General features: G+C 45.7%; 1 protein-coding gene across 1 annotated transcript in view; it reads right to left on the bottom strand.

Moving 5' to 3' along the window:
• Nucleotides 1–7,973: 7,973 nt before the first annotated feature.
• The window catches only part of LOC124777574 (translation initiation factor IF-2-like), a 124,933-nt gene continuing 110,897 nt past the window's right edge, over nucleotides 7,974–22,009 (bottom strand). The window contains exon 3 of the mRNA XM_047253066.1: nucleotides 7,974–8,483. Coding sequence (XP_047109022.1) covers nucleotides 7,974–8,483 — 510 coding nt within the window. The remainder of the gene's footprint in view (nucleotides 8,484–22,009) is intronic.

Here is a 22,009-nt window from a genome sequence, read left to right as displayed (position 1 = left end):
CCTTCTTACATACAGGCGTCACCTACGCTTTTTTCCAGTCGCTCGGGACTTTACGTTGGGCAAGAGATTCACGATAAATGCAACTAAAAACACCTACAGCCGTCCATAAGATTTTATTTTATGTTTTAGTTACCATAAATCATAAGGACGGCTGTAGGTGTTTTTATTTATTGTCACGATATTAAACGGCCGTCGTCCCAGAGACCTCTTCCTAAAAGGATGGACACACAAAATCTCTTATCGTTTTCTGTGTAGTCAGATACTGCGATCGGCAAAATAAGCCCTTCATCGAAGCAATGAATTGTGTATTAAAAGACGCAACATTTTCGATGTAAGTAACACAAAATTAACTTAGCTCAAAATTTTAAACATGGCTGAAGCAGCAACTGTTGAAAATCTTCACGGTACAGATGGAGGTGATATTTTAACTACTGACGACGCCTTTGGCATGATTGTTTTATGCATCCCCATAGCACGATGTGATTTTAGTAACTGGCTACAAGGTTTGTGCTTGCAATACTTTGGTAATTTTCATGGTTACTTAAAGCTATGTGTTTTTTCTTCTACGTCAGTTATGATTCTAAGTTTTTTGCTAACGAAGGTATCGTCTTGTTCAGGTTTATTTTTGCTTCTCTTGAAGTGTATTTAGATGTACCGAAACCGTGGTCAAACATTTCAATAAATATTTATCCTGCAACTGTTTGGCTGTTATCATTTACCGTGAAGATTAACTTAGCTCTTATTTTAGGTAGTGATTTACATTGTTTTTATACGCTACAATAATGTAGTCTTTGTGATGTCACCGCCAGACACCACACTTGCTAGGTGGTAGCCTTTAAATCGGCCGCGGTCCGTTAGTATACGTCGGACCCGCGTGTCGCCACTATCAGTGATTGCAGACCGAGCGCCGCCACACGGCAGGTCTAGAGAGACTTCCTAGCACTCGCCCCAGTTGTACAGCCGACTTTGCTAGCGATGGTTCACTGACAAATTACGCTCTCATTTGCCGAGACGATAGTTAGCCTACCCTTCAGCTACGTCATTTGCTACGACCTAGCAAGGCGCCATTACCAGTTACTATTGATACTGAGTTATGTACAGTCAAGAGCGACGCTCATCATTAATGGTATAAAGTTAAGTATTCCACCAGCTACGTCCGTTTTTATAAATTCTAATTTCCTTGTCCTGTTCCTGACCTCACGCCAGCCTGCGTGAGCTAAAACGCGTGCCTTTCGGCGTCCTCTAGTAATACGGTGTTGGTTCTCCTGCCAACCCACAACAGTCTTTTTTACATTATTTATTGCTGTAGCACACTCCACCTCAAGGAAAATTCGACACGACAGATTTTTTTTTTTTTGGTCATCAGTCTACTGATTGATGCGGCCCGCCACGAATTCCTTTCCTGTGCTAACCTCTTCATCTCAGAGTAGCACTTGCAACCTACGTCCTCAATTATTTGCTTGACGTAGTCCAATCTCTGTCTTCCTCTACAGTTTTTGCCCTCTACAGCTCCCTCTATGGAATGACTTCCATGGAAGTCATTCCCTCATGTCTTAGCAGATGTCCTATCATCCTGTCCCTTCTCCTTATCAGTGTTTTCCACATATTCCTTTCCTCTCCGATTCCGCGTAGAACCTCCTCATTCCTTACCTTATCAGTCCACCTAATTTTCGACATTCGTCTATAGCACCACATCTCAAATGCTTCGATTCTCTTCTGTTCCGGTTTTCCCACAGACCATGTTTCACTACCATACAATGCTGTACTCCAGACGTACATCCTCAGAAATTTCTTCCTCAAATTAAGACCGGTATTTCATATTAGCAGACTTCTCTTGGCCAGAAATGCCTTTTTTGCCATAGCGAGTCTGCTTTTGATGTCCTCCTTGCTCCGTCCGTCATTGGTTATTTTACTGCCTAGGTAGTAGAATTCCTTAACTTCATTGACTTCGTGACCATCAATCCTGATGTTAAGTTTCTCGCTGTTCTCATTTCTACTACTTCTCATTAGCTTCGTCTTTCTCCGATTTACGCCGGCCGAAGTGGCCGTGCGGTTAAAGGCGCTGCAGTCTGGAACCGCAAGACCGCTACGGTCGCAGGTTCGAATCCTGCCTCGGGCATGGATGTTTGTGATGTCCTAGGTTAGTTAGGTTTAACTAGTTCTACGTTCTAGGGGACTAATGACCTCAGCAGTTGAGTCCCATAGTGCTCAGAGCCATTTGAACCATTTTTCTCCGATTTACTCTCAAACCATACTGTATACTCATTAGACTGTTCATTCCGTTCAGCACCATTTTATATTGTCGAACGCTTTTTCCAGGTCGACAAATCCTATGAAAGTGTCTTGATTTTTCTTTAGCCTTGCTTCCATTATTAGCCGTAACGTCAGAATTGCCTCTCTTGTCCCTTTACTTTTCCTAAAGCCAAACTGATCGTCACCTATCGCATTCTCAATTTTCTTTTCCATTCTTCTGTATATTATTCTTGTAAGCAGCTTCGATGCATGAGCTGTTAAGCTGATTGTGCGATAAATCTCGCACTTGTCAGCTCTTGCCATCTTCGGAATTGTGTGGATGATGCTTTCCCGAAAGTCAGATGGTATATCACCAGACTCATATATTCTACACACCAACGTGAATAATCGTTTTGTTGCCACTTCCCCCAATGATTTTAGAAATTCTGATGGAATGTTAACTATCCCGTCTGTCTTATTTGACCGTAAGTCCTCCAAAGCTCTTTTAAATTCCGATTCTAATACTGGATCCCCTATCTCTTCTAAATCGACTCCTGTTTCTTCTTCTATCACATCAGACAAATCTTCACCCTCATAGAGGCTTTCAATGTATTCTTTCCACCTATCTGCTCTCTCCTCTGCATTTAACAGTGGAATTCCCGTTGCACTCTTAATGTTACCACCGTTGCTTTTAATGTCACCAAAGGTTGTTTTGACTTTCCGGTATGCTGAGTCTGTCCTTCCGACAATCATACCTTTTTCGATGTCTTCACATTTTTCCTGCAGCCATTCCGTCTTAGTTTCCCTGCACTTCCTATTTATTTCATTCCTCAGCGAGTTGTATTTCTGTATTCCTGATTTTCCCGGAACATGTTTGTACTTCCTCCTTCCATCAATCAACTGAAGTATTTGTTCTGTTACCCATGGTTTCTTCGCAGAGATTTCGGAAACTCTGTCTGACCATGATGTAATCTAATTGAAATCTTCACGTATCTCCCGGCCTTTTCCAAGTATATCTCCTCCTCTTGTGATTCTTGAACAGGGTATTCGCTATTACTAGCTGAAACTTGTTACAGAACACAATTAGTCTTTCTCCTCTTTCATTCCTTGTCCCATGCCCATATTCTCCTGTAACTTTTCTTCTACTCCTTCCCCTACAACTGCATTCCAGTCGCCCATGACTATTAGATTTTCGTCCCCCTTTACATACTGCATTACCCTTTCAATATCCTCATACACTTTCTCTATCTGTTCATCTTCAGCATGCGGCGTCGGCATGTATACCTGAACTATCGTTGTCGGTGTTGGTCTGCTGTCGATTCTGATGAGAACTACCCGGTCACTGAACTGTTCACAATAACACACCCTCTGCCCTACCTTCCTATTCATAATGAATCCTACACCTGTTATACCATTTTCTGCTGTTGTTGATATTACCCGATACTCATCTGACCAGAAATCCTTGTTTTCCTACCACTTCACTGACCCCTACTGTATCTAGATTGAGCCTTTGCATTTCCCTTTTCAGATTTTCTAGTTTCCCTACCACGTTCAAGCTTCTGACATTCCACGCCCCGACTCGTAGAACGTTATCCTTTCGTTGATTATTCAATCTTTTTCTCATGGTAACCTCCCCCTTGGCAGTCCCCTCCCGGAGATCCGAATGGGGACTATTCCAGAATCTTTTGCCAATGGAGAAATCATCATGACACTTCTTCAATTACAGACCACATGTCCTGTGGATACACGTTACGTGTCTTTAATGCAGTGGTTTCCATTGCCTTCTGCATCCTCATGTCGTTGATCATTGCTGATTCTTTCGCCTTTAGGGGCAATTTCCCACCCCTAGGACAAGAGAGTGCCCTGAACCTCTATCCGCTCTTCCGCCCTCTTTGACAAGGCCGTTGGCAGAATGAGGTTGACTTCTTATGCCGGAAGTCTTCGGCCGCCAATGCTGATTATTTATCAAAATTTAGGCAGTGGCGGGGATCGAACCCGGGATCGAAGACGTTTCAATTAAGACTCAAAGACACTACCCCCTTTTTTTTTGTTTAAAAATGTGTATTGAACAAACTAAAGTACATATATATTCACTATGCAAGAGTTCTTCAAGGTACCATTTAAAAATATACAAATGACTGTTAGTTAAACAAAAAAATATTAAAAAAGAAAAACATTAAATACAACAAAATATAACATACTCTGTCTTCTTCCTTTTTCAAAAAAAAAAAAAAAAAGTTGTCTTTGTTTTTTGGTCGATGCATGAGAACGTGGATAAGGGTGTTGCATCATGTGACAGGTAGGCATGGTACACCCCAACTTTTAGGGGGGTCAAGGAAGACGCTGCAGAGATAACCGGCAAAAGTTTGTCGGTAAGATGGTTTTTGGGTGAGGGTGTTATGCGCGGTCACAACTTTGTACCAGAAGTCAAGGACTGTATGCGGACCACTCCGAAAGAGATATTCTAAAGCCTGTCCTCGAAACCAGATTAGGGTATGGTGCTTAGCAAGAGGGTAGTGAAATGTCTGGGGCAACAACAGGAACACCGGGGTTACCGTCGTTGGCGGGGCACGGAGGTAAAAGCCCACGATTCGTTGGATGAGGAGCCATACGTTTTGTTTCAGAGGGCACGTAAGACGGTGCTCGTCGGTGTCTTCGAGCTGACAGTCAGGGCAGAGTGGGGAGGTGGCCAGTCCTATGCGGTAAAGTCGACTATTAGTCGGGAATTTTCCATAGACTAAAACATACCAGAGTGCAGACACAGACGACGGTAAAAAGGGTGCATGCACACACCCCCAAACCGTGCGCCAGTTAATGTCAGGATGCTGTAGCACCATGGGGTCGGAAGGGTTGGACAGCATAAACAAACGATAATAATCTTTTGTACGGGGAGGACGGGTGACTGGAAGATTGGCCCGAACGTAGCTGAGTTCTATGAAACAATTGGCGACGTAGTACAATAATGGAGAAATAGGTGCCACATTGATCGGTGGATCGAGAGAAGCTGGTCGGAGGATATCTAAGAGACTGCGTGTTAAAGACGGGACCGGCCCCTGCCACTGCCGCAACAGAGTGTGGACAAAGAGTGCAGAAGAGCGTGCCCGCACGTTGATGAGTCCGAGGCCACCTTTTGCAGGAGGCAGTGTTAGAGTGTTGTAGCGGACTTTGAAAAGTGTCCCTGCTGACACGAAATATCCAAAGGCTGATTGGATGCGGCGGCCAAGGAGTAACGGCATTGGGAGGATCTGGGCGACGTGTGCCAGTTTAGGGGTGACATAGATGTTGACATAGGACACACGTTGGAGTTGGTTTAAGTTACGGTGCACTTGACCGCGGACATGGTGCCGAATCGACTGCAAAAGCCGCCGGTAAGCCAGGGCCACTGTACGGTGTGTGGAGCTCGTAAATTCGATACCCAAGTAACGAAGGGTGGCACTGACTGGGAGTGGGGTCGGCACCATAGCCGGGAGGCCGCGCCCAATGTGCATCATAGTCGATTTATGGACATTAAGAATGCTACCTGAAAGACGTCCATACTGGTGGATCCATTGGATGGCGTCATTGAGTTCCGTGGAGGAGCAGGTGAGAAAGAGGAGATCGTCCGCATAAGCCCTACAGTGAAAGGTGTGGTCACGCAAAGTGAGGCCCTGCAGTCTAGAGGTAAGTCCAGTGATGAGGGGCTCAAGTGCAATGGCATATAGTAAAGTAGACATAGGGCAGCCTTGACGCACAGAGCGGCGTATAGGAATCGGTCCTACAAGCCTCCCATTGACTTGTACCATCGAGACCGCGGGAAGGAGTAACCGGCGAATGACATCGACAAAAAGCAATGGGAACCCCATACGTGTCGCCACCATGAGGAGGAATGGGTGTCGAACGCGATCAAAGGCACTCGTGAAATCAACGGATACCAGTGCTGCACGAAGGCGACAAACCGACGCCAGTGCAATGAGGTCACGGCATTCTCCTAGGGCTGTTTGTAAGGTGGCCCCACAACCACGTGCAGTCTGCTCAGGTGAAAGGACCGTAGGTAAGACGGTGCGTATGCGCGCTGCTAAGAGGCGTGCATAGATTTTATAGTCTGCATTCAGTAGTGTAAGGGGACGATATGCAGAGACATGAGACCCTCCCTTCGGTTTAGGCACAGGTAGTAGAATGCCAGTGACGAATTCAGGTGGAATTGGGAAGGACGGAGTAAAGAGTTCCTGAATCATTTCCGTCCAGCGAGGAAGCATTAACGTGGTGAACGCCCGGTAAAACTCCACTGGGAAACCATCTGGTCCGGGTGATTTGTTCTTGGCCCCTTTGTTGATCGCATCTACCACCTCTTCTGCGGTGATTGCAGACATCATGGACGTTGACTTTGCTACGGTGAGGGTCCGATCAGGGGAAGGACGGAGATCATCAGGAATGGGCGTCGCCATCGGTTCATCATCATAAAATTGGCGATAATGTTCAGCAAAGGCGGACACGCCTGCCGCCTGTGATGTGTGGTGAACACCATCGGAGGTCGTGATGTTGGGGACGAAAAGCCGACGTCGACGACTATGGTCGGATGCGGCATGGATGGTGGATGGGGTTTCGTCGTGGAGGAGGTCTTGTCGTCGGGAACGCACCACGACACCATGCAGTCGTGCACGTTGAAGAGAGAGGAGACAAGCTTTAGTACGTTGTCGTTCCCTGTGGGTGTCAGGTGATGGAGGGAGCGCATCGAGCTCACGGAGGACGGCGTAGTGAAAATTTGTGGTGTCTTGATGCCACGCTGCTGCTTCCTTGCCACATTGTATGAAGGCCTTTCTGATCGCAGGTTTGGCACATTTGAGCCACCAATGGAACGTGGATGTGTACTGCGGAAGGCGTCTTTCGCAAGACGCCCATGTAGTGGCAATACATTGTCGGCAGTGTGGATCATTAAGGAGGGAGGTATTAAGCTTCCAGTAACCTCTGCTGCGCCACACTGACTGAGGTGGCAGTGCCAGGGAGCAAATGACGGCGCAATGGTCCGAAAATGCAAGGGGCCATCGTTCAGCTTGGGCGACTTCATTGCCGAGGTGAGCAGAGACATAAAACCGGTCCAGTCTGCTCGCAGAATGTGCTGTATAATGGGTAACACCGGGGTTATTGCCATGAATTTTCTCCCAAACGTCCACTAGATGAAAATCTTCGATTAAGGTGAGCAGCGCCGGGCATGGCGAATAACCAGGTACTTGGTCCTGCGGATGGAGGACACAGTTGAAATCGCCTCCCATGATAAGGCGATCATAGCGTCCAGAAAACAGGGGCGCCACGTCATGTCCGAAGAAAGTGGACCGCTGCCGACGGTTCGTGGAGCCAGACGGAGCGTAGATATTGATGACGCGCGTGTCGAAGATGGTAACAGCCATGCCTCTTCCACAGGGAAGGATTGTCGTGTCCGTGAGTGGGATTCCTTCGCGTATGTAGAAAGCCACTCCACGCCCTGATTGATCACATGTGGACGTGTATGAGTCGTAGCCGTAGACTGGTGGTAGTGTGGCAACGCGTACTTCCTGAAGAAGGGCGACGTCGACGTCAGAGGCCCGAAGCATGTCACATAGGAGTTGCAGCTTGGGTGCAGTGCCGATCATGTTGATGTTCAGTGTGGCAAACCGGTATGTTTGTTTCAGTGGTGGTGGATGCGCATCTACCATCACCAAGGGAAGTAAGAGGAGGGCACCGACAGGAAGTCCCGTCCCATCAGCTGCAATGCCTCGCTTTTGATGTTAACAGGCAGCCTCGTCTGGCGGAGGTAACTCATCCGGAGGAGGGGGCGTACCTTCCTCAATGTCGTCGGCCCATGCTCCTGTGCCGTGGGTCTGTCCAATGTTCATGGGAATTGCGTCGTGGTGAGAGAGATCTGGAGTTGTCGGCGGGGAGACAGGCGTCTCAACCGGCGCACCGATCGTTACATTGTGCGTGGCGACCTCCATAGTGGTCCCGTCCTGCGAAACGTCTTGTTCATCGTGAAAGTTGTCCGCCGACCTCTGCGTGGAAATGTCGGCTGCTTGGGTGTCGTCTTCGTCGTCGCGGGTGGCAACGCTCTGAGAGCCCGTGGGTGAACGGCGACGGCGTTTGCGCCTACGTGGCGAGCGTTGTTTGCGCACGTGTTCCTCAGTGTCGGACGACGGCAAGGAGGAGCGTCGACCTGGTTCGAAGGCGTCGGTGGGTACAATGAAATTGTCAAACAGGTGTTGTGAAGATGTACTGGTCTCCTCAGCGTCCGGTACGGGAGCCTGTTCGGCAGCAAGGTTGTCAGGTGGGACGTCTGTACCGTCCGTTGGTGACTGGGACGGTGGGACGTGCCGATCGGAAGGACCGGGCGACGGACTGGACGAAACGGTAGACGTGGCAAGAGCCGCTGCGTAAGTGACCGGTAGGGCGGTCATCGTGGGTGTGACGGACGCTTCCGACAACGGGAGCTGCGCGACACGTCATTGAATGCATTCAGACCGTAGGTGACCTTCTTTCCCGCAGCCGGAACAGGTCCGAGGTTGGCCGTCGTACATTATAATGACACGGCAGCCTCCGATACGTAGATAGGAAGGCACGTGTTTCTGCAACTCGATGCGGACCTGTCTAACACCGTTTAAAACTGGATAGGTCTGAAATTGTACCCATCGTTCGGCAACATGTTCCAGAACGTTGCCGTAGGGACGGAGCGCCTCGATGACGACGTCTGCAGGTAGTTCGAACGGCAGTTCGAAGATTCTTATCGTCCGTGTGCCGAGACCTGCGTGATCGACGGTAACGGGTCCGACGTTGCCGTCGGAATGACAGAAGCGCAGTCCACGTTTTGCCTCTTGAAGTACCTTGTCGCACGCCGCATCGTTGATCATTTTGACGTAGACGGTACTGCTAACTATGGACAAGTGGATACCAATTAGATCCGTTGGTGGTATTTTAACTTCATCGCGTATGAATCGTTCTACCTCCAGGGCCTTGGGTCGGGCGAAGTCGGAACAAAAGTTGAAACGTAATGTCTTCTTCCGATAGTTGTGCGCCATGGTGGTCTAAAAGGAAAACTGCACTTACAGCGGCCGAAGTAAACACAAACACACCGTGCGCGCTTCGCCCGCAGCGCTCTGGCGCGTGACCGCCTCGCAGCACTGCCGGCGGCAGACTGCCCCTAGACCACCGGTGCTTCCAATCCGACACCACAGATATTAGACAATATCACAGCATAAACAATTGTAAGTAGGCTGTTTAGGTTTTTATGTTGGTAACGCCACGTAGCGCTCTGTATGAAAATCACTGACTGTGCTGTGTACAGTCTGTGGCTGGTTTGTATTGTTGGAATATGTGGTACTGTAGTGATGGGCAGTTGGATGTGAACAGGGCGCAGCGTTGTGCAGTTGGAGTTGAGCCGCCAGCAGTGGTGGATGTGGAGAGAGAGATGACAGAGTTTTGAGAGCGGACGATCTGGATGTGTGTCCGTGAGAAAAAGGAAATTTGTAAGACTGGATGACATGAACTTTTATATATGTTATGACTTTTGAACACTGTTAAGGTAAATATATTGTTTGTTCTCCATCAAAATCTTCTATTTGCTAACTATGCCTATCACCTAGTTAGCGCCTCCAGTAGTTAGAATCTTTTATTTAGCTGGCAATATTTGCGCACGCTGTATTGCAGTAGTTCGAGTAACGAAGATTTTGTGAGATAAGTGATTCATGAAAGGTAAAAGGTTATTGTTAGTCAGGGCCATTCTTTTGTAGGGATTATTGAAAGTCGGATTGCGTTGCGCTAAAAATATTGTGTGTCAGTTTAGTGATGACCAGAATAAGTAAAGAGAAAAATGTCTGAGTACGTTGAGTTTCACTCAGCTGTTTGATAATCAAACAACCAGCACAGTCATTTCATAATTTTTCCAAGGGAATATTTCACAATAAGTAAATTTAAAAGTGAACAGCAGTCTGATGATGAATAGAGATGATTTCGGAACCAGTAATGATGCTGTTTGTTACTTATAAGTGGCACTATTAACGATGACTATTTTTTGTTTCTACTTTATTGTAACAATTAACCTGTATTTTCTGACAGCCTCGGGCTCACTACGTCAATTTTGGACAAAATAACACATCGCTAGCGTCATGTGTGCATACTTTCAGCATACGAGACGCGTTGAATAAGTAATGCGACACTTTTTTTCTGAAGGCAGCTTGGTTTTCTTCTTGGTTCCAGTACACCGTATTAGTCCCCAAACGTTTGGCTAAAAATCCTTAATTTCAACACACTCTCCACTCAATGCGCCTTACTGGAAGGACGTGTATGACCGAATGGTATTGGTCGATGTCAGACCACCCTCTTGTCGCATCTAATATCATCCCCACCATCCGTATACGCTTTCTGTGGAGTGCATCTTTCACTGAGCCAAACAGACGTAAGTCGGATAGTGCGACATCCGGGCTGTAATGTGAATGGGGAAAAACAGTATAATGAAGTCTTGTGAGCCCCTCTATAGGGCGCAGACTTGTGTGAGGCCTTGTACTGTCATAGCGAAGGGGAAGTTCGTTTGCATTTTTATGACGAAGATCACGTCATTCCTTCAATTTTCTGAGGGTAGCACAATACACTTCAGGGTTGATCGTTTCACCAAGAGGTAGGATATCTAGCGGAAAACACCTTCAGAGTCCGAGAAGTTTGTCGCCTTGACTTTAGCAGCTGATGGTGCGGCTTTGGTCTTGTGTTAGGCGGTGAGGAACCCAGAGGGCACAGGCCTTTGAGTACCCTAACTGGTGGATGACTGTGTCTTCATTACTGACAGAGACATCCAGTCGAGAAGCAAGGTGATTGATTGTGATCCGTGTGTCACCTCGAATGAGAGTGTCCTCACGTTCCAACATAACAGGAGTCGTAGTTGTGTGCGACCGGCTGGCACGTGAGGAGATCGGACAGGTTTGCGTGACTGTGTTGCGGTGATGACAAGCGCCTCGCCCAAAGACTTACCTTGCTTTTGTTCACTGCCAGGTGTCCATAGATGGTCTGTAAGCGTCTATAAATATCTTCGATGCTCTGGTTTTCCACCAAAAGAAACTCAGTGACAACTCTCAGCCTGGAACGCACCTCCATTACACACGCGATTTTAATGGCTATGTTTAGAGTTTAAAGCGAAATTTGGCGCGAAAAACTGTAGTTGCGTTACTTATTAAACGATCCTCGTACATAATTCTTCTCCACAGTCCTCCTAACTTATACAGGGTTATTACAAATGATTGAAGCGATTTCACAGCTCTACAATAACTTTATTATTTGAGATATTTTCACAATGCTTTGCACACACATACAAAAACTCAAAAAGTTTTTTTAGGCATTCAGAAATGTTCGATATGTGCCCCTTTAGTGATTCGGCAGACATCAAGCCGACAATCAAGTTCCTCCCACACTCGGCGCAGCATGTCCCCATCAATGAGTTCGAAAGCATCGTTGATGCGAGCTCGCAGTTCTGGCACGTTTCTTGGTAGAGGAGGTTTAAACACTGAATCTTTCACATAACCCCACAGAAAGAAATCGCATGGGGTTAAGTCGGGAGAGCGTGGAGGCCATGACATGAATTGCTGATCATGATCTCCACCAGGACCGATCCATCGGTTTTCCAATCTCCTGTTTAAGAAATGCCGAACATCATGATGGAAGTGCGGTGGAGCACCATCCTGTTGAAAGACGAAGTTGGCGCTGTCGGTCTCCAGTTGTGACATGAGCCAATTTTCCAGCAAGTCCAGATACACGTGTCCTGTAACGTTTTTTTCGCAGAAGAAAAAGGGGCCGTCAACTTTAAACCGTGAGATTGCACAAAACACGTTAACTTTTGGTGAATTGCGAATTTGCTGCACGAATGCGTGAGGATTCTCTACCGCCCAGATTCGCACATTGTGTCTGTTCACTTCACCATTAAGAAAAAATGTTGCTTCATCACTGAAAACAAGTTTCGCACTGAACGCATCCTCTTCCATGAGCTGTTGCAACCGCGCCGAAAATTCAAAGCGTTTGACTTTGTCATCGTGTGTCAGGGCTTGTAGCCATTGTAAACGGTAAGGCTTCTGCTTTAGCCTTTTCCGTAAGATTTTCCAGACCGTCGGCTGTGGTACGTTTAGCTCCCTGCTTGCTTTATTCGTCGACTTCCGCGGGCTACGCGTGAAACCTGCCCGCACGCGTTCAACCGTTTCTTCGCTCACTGCAGGCCGACCCGTTGATTTCCCCTTACAGAGGCATCCAGAAGCTTTAAACTGCGCATACCATCGCCGAATAGAGTTAACAGTTGGTGGATATTTGTTGAATTTCGTCCTGAAGTGTCGTTACACTATTATGACTCACTGATGTGAGTGCATTTCAAGCACGACATACGCTTTCTCGGCTCCTGTCGCCATTTTGTCTCACTGCGCTCTCGAGCGCTCTGGCGGCTGAAACCTGAAGTGCGGCTTCAGCCGAACAAAACTTTATGAGTTTTTCTACGTGTCTGTAGTGTGTCGTGACCATATGTCAATGAATGGAGCTACAGTGAATTTATGAAATCGCTTCAATCATTTGTAATAGCCCTGTATAAGTATTCCAAGCCACCTCCCAATTAATTTCACATAATCGTCCACATCAATATCGCACTGCACGCTACTGGCCATTAAAATTTCTACACCAAGAAGAGGTGCAGATGATAAACGGGTATTCTATTATACTAGAACTGACCTATGATTACATTTTCACCCAATTTGGGTGCATATATCCTCAGAAATCAGTACCCAGAACAACCACTTCTGGCCGTAATAACAGCCTTGATACGCCCTGGGCATTGAGTCAATCAGAGCTTTGATGGCATGTAAATGTACAGCTGCCCATGCAGCTTCAACACGATACCACAGTTCATCAAGAGTAGTGACTGGCGTCTTGTGACGAGCCAGTTGCTCGGCCACCATTGACCAGGCGTTTTCAGTTGGTGAAAGATCTGGAGAATGTGCTGGCCAGGGCAGCAGTCGAACATTTTCTGTATCCAGAAGGGCCCGTACATTACCTGCAACATTCGGTCGTGCATTATCCTGCGGAAATGTAGGGTTCCGCAGGGATCGAATGAAGGGAAGAAATGGTTCAAATGGCTCTGAGCACTATGGGACTTATCTTCTATGGTCATCAGTCCCCTAGAACTTAGAACTACTAAAACCTAACTAACCTAAGGACTTAACACACATCTATGCCCGAGGCAGGATTCGAACCTGCGACCGTAGCGGCCGTGCGGTTCCAGACTGTAGCGCCTAGAACCACTCGGCCACCCTGGCCGGCAATGAAGGGTAAAGCCACGGGTCGTAACACATCCACTGTTCAAAGTGCCGTCAATGCGAACAAGAGGTGACCTAGACGTGTAACCAATGGCACCCCATACCATCACGCTGGTTGAGACGCCAGTATGGCGATGACGAATATGTGCTTACAGTGTGCGTTCACCGCGATGTCGCCAAATACGGATGCGACCATCATGATTCTTTAAACAGAACCTAGATTCTTCCGAAAAAATTACGTTTTGCCATTCGTGTACCCAGGTTCGTGGTTGAGTACACCATCGCAGGCTCTCCTATCTGTGATGCAGCGTCAAGGGTAACCGGAGCCATGGTCTCCGAGCTCATAGTCCATGCTGCTGCAAACGTCGTCGAACTGCTCGTGCAGATGGTTGTTGTCTTGCAAACGTCAACTGCTAGTGATACGAGGTCGTTGGGATCCAGCAAGGCGTTCCGTATTACTCTCCTGGACCCACCGAATCCATATACTGCTAACAGTCATTGGATCTCGACCAACGCGAGCAGTAATGTCGCGATACGATAAGCCGCAATCGCGATAAGCTACAATCCGACCTTTATGAAAGTCGGAAACGTGATGGTACGCAATTCTCCTCCTTACAAGAGGCATCACCACAACGTTTGATCGGGCAACGCCGGTCAACGGATGTTTGTGTATGAGAAATCGGTTGGAACTTTCCTCATGTGAGCACGTTGCACGTGGCTCCAACCTTGTGTGGCCGGCCGAAGTGGCCGTGCGGTTAAAGGCGCTGCAGTCTGGAACCGCAAGACCGCTACGGTCGCAAGTTCGAATCCTGCCTCGGGCATGGATGTTTGTGATGTCCTTAGGTTAATTAGGTTCAACTAGTTCTAAGTTCTAGGGGACTAATGACCTCAGCAGTTGAGTCCCATAGTGCTCAGAGCCATTTGAACCAACCTTGTGTGAATGCTCTGAGAAGCTAATGATTTGCATATCACAACATCTTCTTCCTGTCGGTTAAATTTCGCGTCTGTAGCACGTCATCCTCGAGGTGCAGCAATTTTAATGGGCAGTAGTGTATTATTACCCTAGTAGCTTAAACAATAAATGGGGTTCCAGATCGTTACGCGTAACCTTCTCAGCAAGACAAGCACATAGTCCACACACTGCCTGATGATGATAACTCCGTCGACCTCTCCCACAACAATCGTCCATTCAGTATTCGTTCGCCCCGAAGTAAGTAACTAAGAAAGTGACTATGACATATGCATTAATCCAGTGGGTAGTTTACGGTTTTGGTTTGGTTTTATTTAATGATGAAAAGATAATTATTGTTCCACAACAAGTTTTTAATGATCAATTGTTGTCATTTCAACCCAAGTTCACAACAAAATAAACTCCTCGTGTATAAAAACGATCACAATTTTCATCTGGGCCTGTATCTCGTATTTGAAAGAGTCGACGTATTAAATTTTTGGATTTGACAATATTAGTGGTGGAGGGTAGCTCGAAACCCATCCTGTCGCCATCCTTTCACTCCTACCCCAACTTCTCCCCACCGGAAAGGCATTTGTGTTTCCTATCTGTCTATGTCTAGTGTTATCCCATGTGAAAGGCTGCGAAACATTTTTTAAATATTAGGGAATCGAGTAACTGAGTCGAGACATGGGTATCAGCCCAGCATTCATGTAGTCGAATGTTGGAGACCGCCTAAAATCCCCGTGCAGGCTGACCGGCACACCGGACCTCCGAGAGGATCCGGTCCGGTGCCGCCACGCTTCCTTCCCGGGAGTGGTGTGATAAGGCGTGGTGTCATTCGGGCAGGTATTAAAAGTAACCACAATACACTACGAATATACGTGGGGAAATGGAAGATAAGTCTCCCCTGTCGACTGTGGTCAGAGTTGTGTGTGAAAGGAAAAAAAAGAGAATGAGACATTAAAGATAAGACACATCTTTATTTTTCTACATAATTTCCAAGTACAGTGAGACATTTGTCATACCGCTTTATAAGCATCAAAGAGCCTTCCAGCAAAAAATCAGGGAGTTGCATGCGGAAGAAGCGTTGAACGGCTTGTTTGACGTCAGCATTGCTGCCTAAGCGCCTTCCGCCTAGATTCTTCTTCAAAGCAGGAAGTAGATGGAAGTCACTTCGTGCGAAATTCCGACTGTAAGGCGGATGGTGTAGGCGCGTCCAAACAAGAGTTTCAATATGGTTTTGCGTTGCCGTCGCCGTGTGTGGTCTCACATTGTCATCCAACAGCAAAACGCAAGATCTGAGAAGGGCAGGCCGCTTTTTCGGGAATCACCTCTTTCAATTTCGACAGAGTGGCACAGTACCTCGCAGCATTGATGGTTGCATCCTCCAGAAAGTCCAGCAGCAAAACTTCTTTGGCGTCCCAGAAAACACTGAGTAGCACTTTACCTGCAGACGGAGTGTTTTTAAATTTCTTTCGGACAGGTGAAGACGGGTGTTTCCACTCCATGAGAGCTGCCTTTGGCGCACATCACACAGCTCTGCCCACAGTCGACAGGGCAAACTTGTTTTCCAACTCACCCTCGTATAAGCGGCGATAAAAACATTTCCGTTCGTAAGCCATACATTTCAGACTCGGTATGGCAACCAGACGAAATCTCCGTAAGCATTGAGGCCATCATCCCACCGATCCACCAGGTTGAAGATGCCCCTTTGCTGAAACATGCCGGCCGCGGTGGCCTCGCGGTTCTAGGCGCTCAGTCCGGAACCGCGCGACTGCTACGGTCGCAGGTTCGAATCCTGCCTCGGGCATGGATGTGTGTGATGTCCTTAGGTTAGTTAGCTTTAAGTAGTTCTAAGTTCAAGGGGACTGATGACCACAGATGTTAAGTCCCATAGTGCTCAGAGCCATTTGAACCATTTTGCTGAAACACCATGTCCTGCTACGTGAAGGTCCGTAACTGCCTGTTGCACATTCTCGTCCGACAGGAATCGTCGATCCCTTAAGGTCTTTTTATGGGACCGAAAGGGTGATAATCGCATGAAGAGAGGTAGAGTGCTCGAATGCCATTTGATATGGAGTAACTCTTGCCTTATAACATTTGCGACATGGGTACTTGCCTTGGCGCTCCCTTCCACAGCAATGACATTCAACAGACATACTGCCCTATGCACATCCTTCATTCTCCAATGGTTGTCTACTCGTGTTTCTCCTGTGGCAGCCAAGAATAGAATAACAGTACGGTGGTCGTTTTGGACGCAATTGGTACTAATGTCGCCATAGTTCACGTTTACGCATCTACCGCACGCAATTTGAAAAGAGACGAAGCCACGGTAATCCCTTTCCTACAGGTAAGTGCTTATATACCCGCTTCGGAGTTGCGCTATGTTGCATATACAATGCAGCAGCGCCCTCCAGTGGAAACTTTTTGATCGCCCCTTACACATTAACTACATTCACGTATCTGGTGCTCCTAATCGCTTTATTCGGTGCTGATTGTAAGTTCCACTTTCTGGCGCAGTTTTCAAAGTTAACAGAAGTTCTTGTAGTTATTGTTGTGGTCTCCAGTCTCAAGGCTGATTTAACGCAGCTCACCATATTACTCTATTCAGTGCAAGTCTCTTTATCTCTGTATAACTACTAGACGCTACACCCATTTCAGCCTTCTCATAGTCTAGCCTTGTTCTACAATTTTATCTCATTTTTCCTTCATTACCAGACTGATGGTTCCTTGATGACTGAGGATGTGTCTTGTCAACCTGTGCCTGATTTTAGTCTAGTTGTGATATTAATTTCCCTCCCCCCTCCTAAAATAATTCAGTACCTATCCATTTGTAATCCGATCAATTCATCTGATCTTCTGCATTCGATATCACCACTTCTCAAAAGTTCCTCTTCTATTGTAGGCTGAATTGTTAATCGTCCACGTTTCACTACTGCGTGAAGTTACATTACAGAGAAATGCCCCCAGAAAAGACATTCTATTCTTTTAATTTAAGTTAGAGCTTGGCAAGTTTCCTTTTTTTCATAAACGCTGTTCTTATAATTGTCAGGCCGCATTTTATAACTGCTCTACTTCAGCCATCGTCGTTTTCTTTGCTAGCAAAATCACACAATCCATGTACTACTTTTAGTGTCTCATTTTGTAATCTAATTCCCTCAACATCCCCTCATTTTATTCGACTACATTCCATTAGCCTTGTTTTGTTTTTGTACTCCTGTTAATTGCCTTCTTTTAGAGATCTTACCCAGTGTCTTCAATTGCTCTTCTAAGTCCTTTGTCGTCGGGAAACCTCACAGTTTTTGTATCTTCTCTCTAAACTTTTATTCAGTTTCCAAATTTCTTCTTTGTTTCCTTCACTGCTTGATCAATATCCAGGCTGAATAAAATTAGTATTGTTTCTGTACACGTTGTAGATGAACTGTATTTTATTCCTGCTGTTCTCAGAATTTCAAAGAATGTATTAAAGTCAACACTGTCAAAATCTTTCTCTAAATCTACAATTGCTAACACCTTAAGTTTACCTTTTTCAAACTATTATCTAAGATAAGCTGTAAGGTCTGCACATCCCCACACGTTCCACATTTCTCCGGCTCCGAATTTATCTTCCACGACTTCCATTTCTACTAGCTTTTACATTTTTCTAAAGTAAACCGCGTCGAATTTTTGCAGCCACGACTTATTAAATAGGTGATTCGATAATATCGTAACCTTACTGCAGCATTTACTGAATTCAGAATTGGAATTGTTTCATTCTTCTTTAAGTCTGAGGGAGTTTAGCCTGTCTCATATATGTTGTTTACCACATGGAATAGTTTGTGATGGCTACCTCTACCAAGTTTTTGTAGTTATGAGTGAATATCATCTGCTTCAAGTAAGTACGTGGTATCGATTTAGGTCTCTCAGGTCTTTCACATTTATCGGTGTAATTGTCGGAAAACTCCTAACGTGGATTATAATTATAATAAATACATCACTGCAAAAACTTTGATCCTCAAACCGTTCTGAAAAAGCGTTCTAGCTTGAGGCTGGACACACTGCTAACCACAAAGATAATATATCCATGGATATACAGGGTGGTCGGAAATTCCCGTTACAGACTTGTAGGACTTGTAGAGGGGAGAGAGTACATCATATTTTGAATAGGAACCCATGTCCGGAAACGTCACCCAACAAGACTACTGAGCGTCAAAGTTATAGGCGCGGGCATCCGTGAATGCATGCGTACACGGGGTGATTCCGTGATGATGATACAGACTTTCTAGGATGATGGAGAACGCTAAATGTATTTAGTTGAAGCAAGGTTCTTCCACGGTACCCGTGATCAAGGGGTAGCGTCTTTGATTCATAATTGAAACGTCTTCGGTCCCGGGTTCGATCCCCACCACTGCCTAAATTTTGATAAATAATCAGCATTGGCGGCCGAAGACATCCGGCATAAGAAGTCACCCTCATTCTGCCAACGGCCTTGTCAAAGAGAGCGGAGGAGCAGATAGAGGTTCAGGGCACTCTCTTGTCCTAGGGGTGGGAGATTACCCCTAAAGGCGGAAGAATCAGCAATGATCAACGACATGAGGATGCAGAAGGCAATGGAAACCACTGCATTAAAGACACGTAACGTGTATCCACAGGACATGTGGCCTGTAATTGAAGAAGTGTCATGATGATCTCTCCATTGGCAAAAGAATTCGAAATAGTCCCCCATTCGGATCTCTGGGAGGGGACTGCCACAGGGGAGGTTACCATGAGAAAAAGATTGAATAATTCTGTGTTAGTATTTTGTTATATTCTCATTTGTTGTTGATTAATACTGTCAATAATAGTAGTTACTTCCCTTGTAGAGCAAGTTTGTGATAATTGTAGTCAGTTTTTAACATCTTCTTATTGTAGTAGCGGAACTTAGATAAAGTTGTTTTCTTGTTTCAATAATTGTAACATTTTACCATGAGTGAGAAGTGTGGGCTTTGCCGTAGGTTCGTGAGTAGTGGATTGCGGTGTGAGACTTGTTCCAAGTATTTTCACTGGGGGGAATGCAGTGGGGAAGCCAGTGGGCATTCTGGTGAGATCCTCTCCTGGAACTGCAGGTTATGTAGCAAGAGTAAGTTGATAGAGGAGCAGGTGCGTAAGATCTGTGCCCTTCAGGTGCAGTTGAAAAACGCACAGGTGGAGCTAGATAGGATGAGGAGGGAGAAGGGGGTTGGGGAATGGGAGCTGGCTGTTGGCAAGAGATCTGCTAGGAGAAGGAGATTTTCAGATAGTTTTACTATTGGTGTTTCTAATAGACATGACCAACTGTCAGAGTCTAGTGGAGAGGAATCTCTAGTAGCTGTAGATGTAGGAAGTATGCAGCAGACCTCAGCAGTTACGGTGGCTAGGACAGTTGCAAAGTCTAAGAGAAACAAGAAGGTTCTGCTGTTAGGTAGTTCTCATGGTAGAGGTGTAGGCCAGCAGTTGCAGGAAGTCTTGGGGAGTGAGTACCAGGTAACCAGCATTGTGAAGCCTAATGCAGGATTGGCTCAGGTGACTTTTAACATAGGGGGGTTATGTAGGGATTTTACTAAAGAGGATCAGGTAGTGATTGTGGGTGGGGCTGGTAATAGTATTGATACGGATGGGGAGTATGACATAGATGGTGACCTGGAAAAGATAGCCACTCAGACTGGCAACACGAATGTGCATTTCGTGGAACTGTTTCAGCGTCACGATCGGCCTCATCTTAATACAGCCGTCAGGCGTAATAACATGAGACTTGGGGTTGCGCTGATGACAGAAGGCGTGAGTCACATTTCAGTGGTGTCGGTGGAGCCTATCAGTAGGATGGGTTTCACTAGACATGGTCTGCACCTCAACAGGTATGGAAAGGGGAGGTTGGCAAAGCTTATAGGTGACAGCATAGATGGAGGTGGTGGGATCACTCATGGGAAAATTCCGGTAGTTGTGGGTGTTAGAGCTGGACATTTTTTAGATTAAAGTCAGCTGATAGGTATTCCTGCTTAAGGGAAGTCTCGCTAACAAAGAAATCACTTTCTACAAAGCTTGGGTATCCGATTATTGAGGGAATTAGTATATTTCATCAAAATATACAAGGTATTAGAGATAAAGTTAGTGAACTGCTTATAGATGTTGACTCTGAAATTATTGGTATATCTGAACACTTCTTAAATAAGGAGATAATTCAGAGGCTTCCTTTACCAGGATACAGGTTGGCTGGCAGCTTTTCTAGGAGCTCTTTGCGGTGTGGGGGAGTAGCCATGTATGTGAAAAACGGTATCCCATTTGAGTCAATTGATGTTTCAAAGTACTGCACTGAAAAGGTGTTTGAATGTTGTGCAAGTGTGGTTAAATTTAGTGGAGCTAAACTTCTTACTGTTGTTATTTATAGAAACCCCAGACTCCGATTTCACAACATTTTTGCTAAAGCTAGAGGAGGTTCTTGGTTCACTTTATAGGAAATACAAAAAGTTAGTTATATGTGGTGACTTCAATATTAATTGTATAAGTGATTGTGCAAGGAAAAGGATGCTGGTAGCCCTCCTTAATTCATATAATCTTATGCAAACCGTATTCTTTCCAACGAGAGTGCAAGGGAACAGTAGAACAACCATAGACAATATTTTTGTTCATTCGTCATTATTAGAAGGGCATTCTGTTAGCAAAAAGGTGAATGGCCTTTCAGATCATGATGCACAAATTTTAACTTTAAAAGATTTTTGTGCTGCAACACGTCTTAAATATAGTCATCAGCTGTTCAGGAAAGCTGATCCAGTTGCTGTACAGACTTTTGTAAACCTTATCAAGGAACAAGAGCGGCAAGATGTTTATAGTGCTGATACAGTAGACGATAAATATAATGCCTTCCTCAAGACTTTTCTCGTGCTCTTTGAAAGTTGCTTTCCGTTAGAACATTCAAAACAGGGTACTAGCACAAACAGGCAGCCTGGGTGGCTGACTAAATGGATAAGAATATCTTGTAGAACAAAGTGGCAATTATATCAAAACGTTAGAAACAGTCAAAATCTAAATGCAGCAGCCCATTACAAACAGTATTGTAAGGTGCTTAAAAAAGTTATTAGGAAGGCAAAAAGTATGTGGTATGCAGATAGAATAGCTAAGTCTCAGGATAAAATTAAAACCATATGGTCAGTCGTAAAGGAAGTGGCTGGTCTGCAGAGACAGGTCGAGAATATAGAATCAGTGCGTAGTGGGGATGTCCGTGTTACTGATAAGTCGCATATATGTACAGTACTTAATAATCACTTTCTGAATATAGCAGGTGAACTAAATAGAAACCTAGTCCCAACAGGGAACCATATAGCGCTCTTAGAAAAATGTGTTCCGAGACTGTTACCTGAAATGCTCCTCCATGATACTGACAAGAGGGAGATTGAGTTAATAATTAAATCACTAAAGACCAAGATCTCTCATGGATATGACGGGGTATCTAGCAGAATACTGAAGTATTTTTCCACGTATGTTAGTTCAGTACTTAGCCATATCTGTAACTTTTCATTTAGGAGTGGTCGGTTTCCTGACCGATTAAGTACTC

This window comes from Schistocerca piceifrons, chromosome 1 (genome assembly GCF_021461385.2).
Source record: "Schistocerca piceifrons isolate TAMUIC-IGC-003096 chromosome 1, iqSchPice1.1, whole genome shotgun sequence".
NCBI classification, from domain to species: Eukaryota; Metazoa; Arthropoda; class Insecta; order Orthoptera; family Acrididae; genus Schistocerca; species Schistocerca piceifrons.
This window is presented reverse-complemented; position numbering and strand designations above follow the sequence as displayed.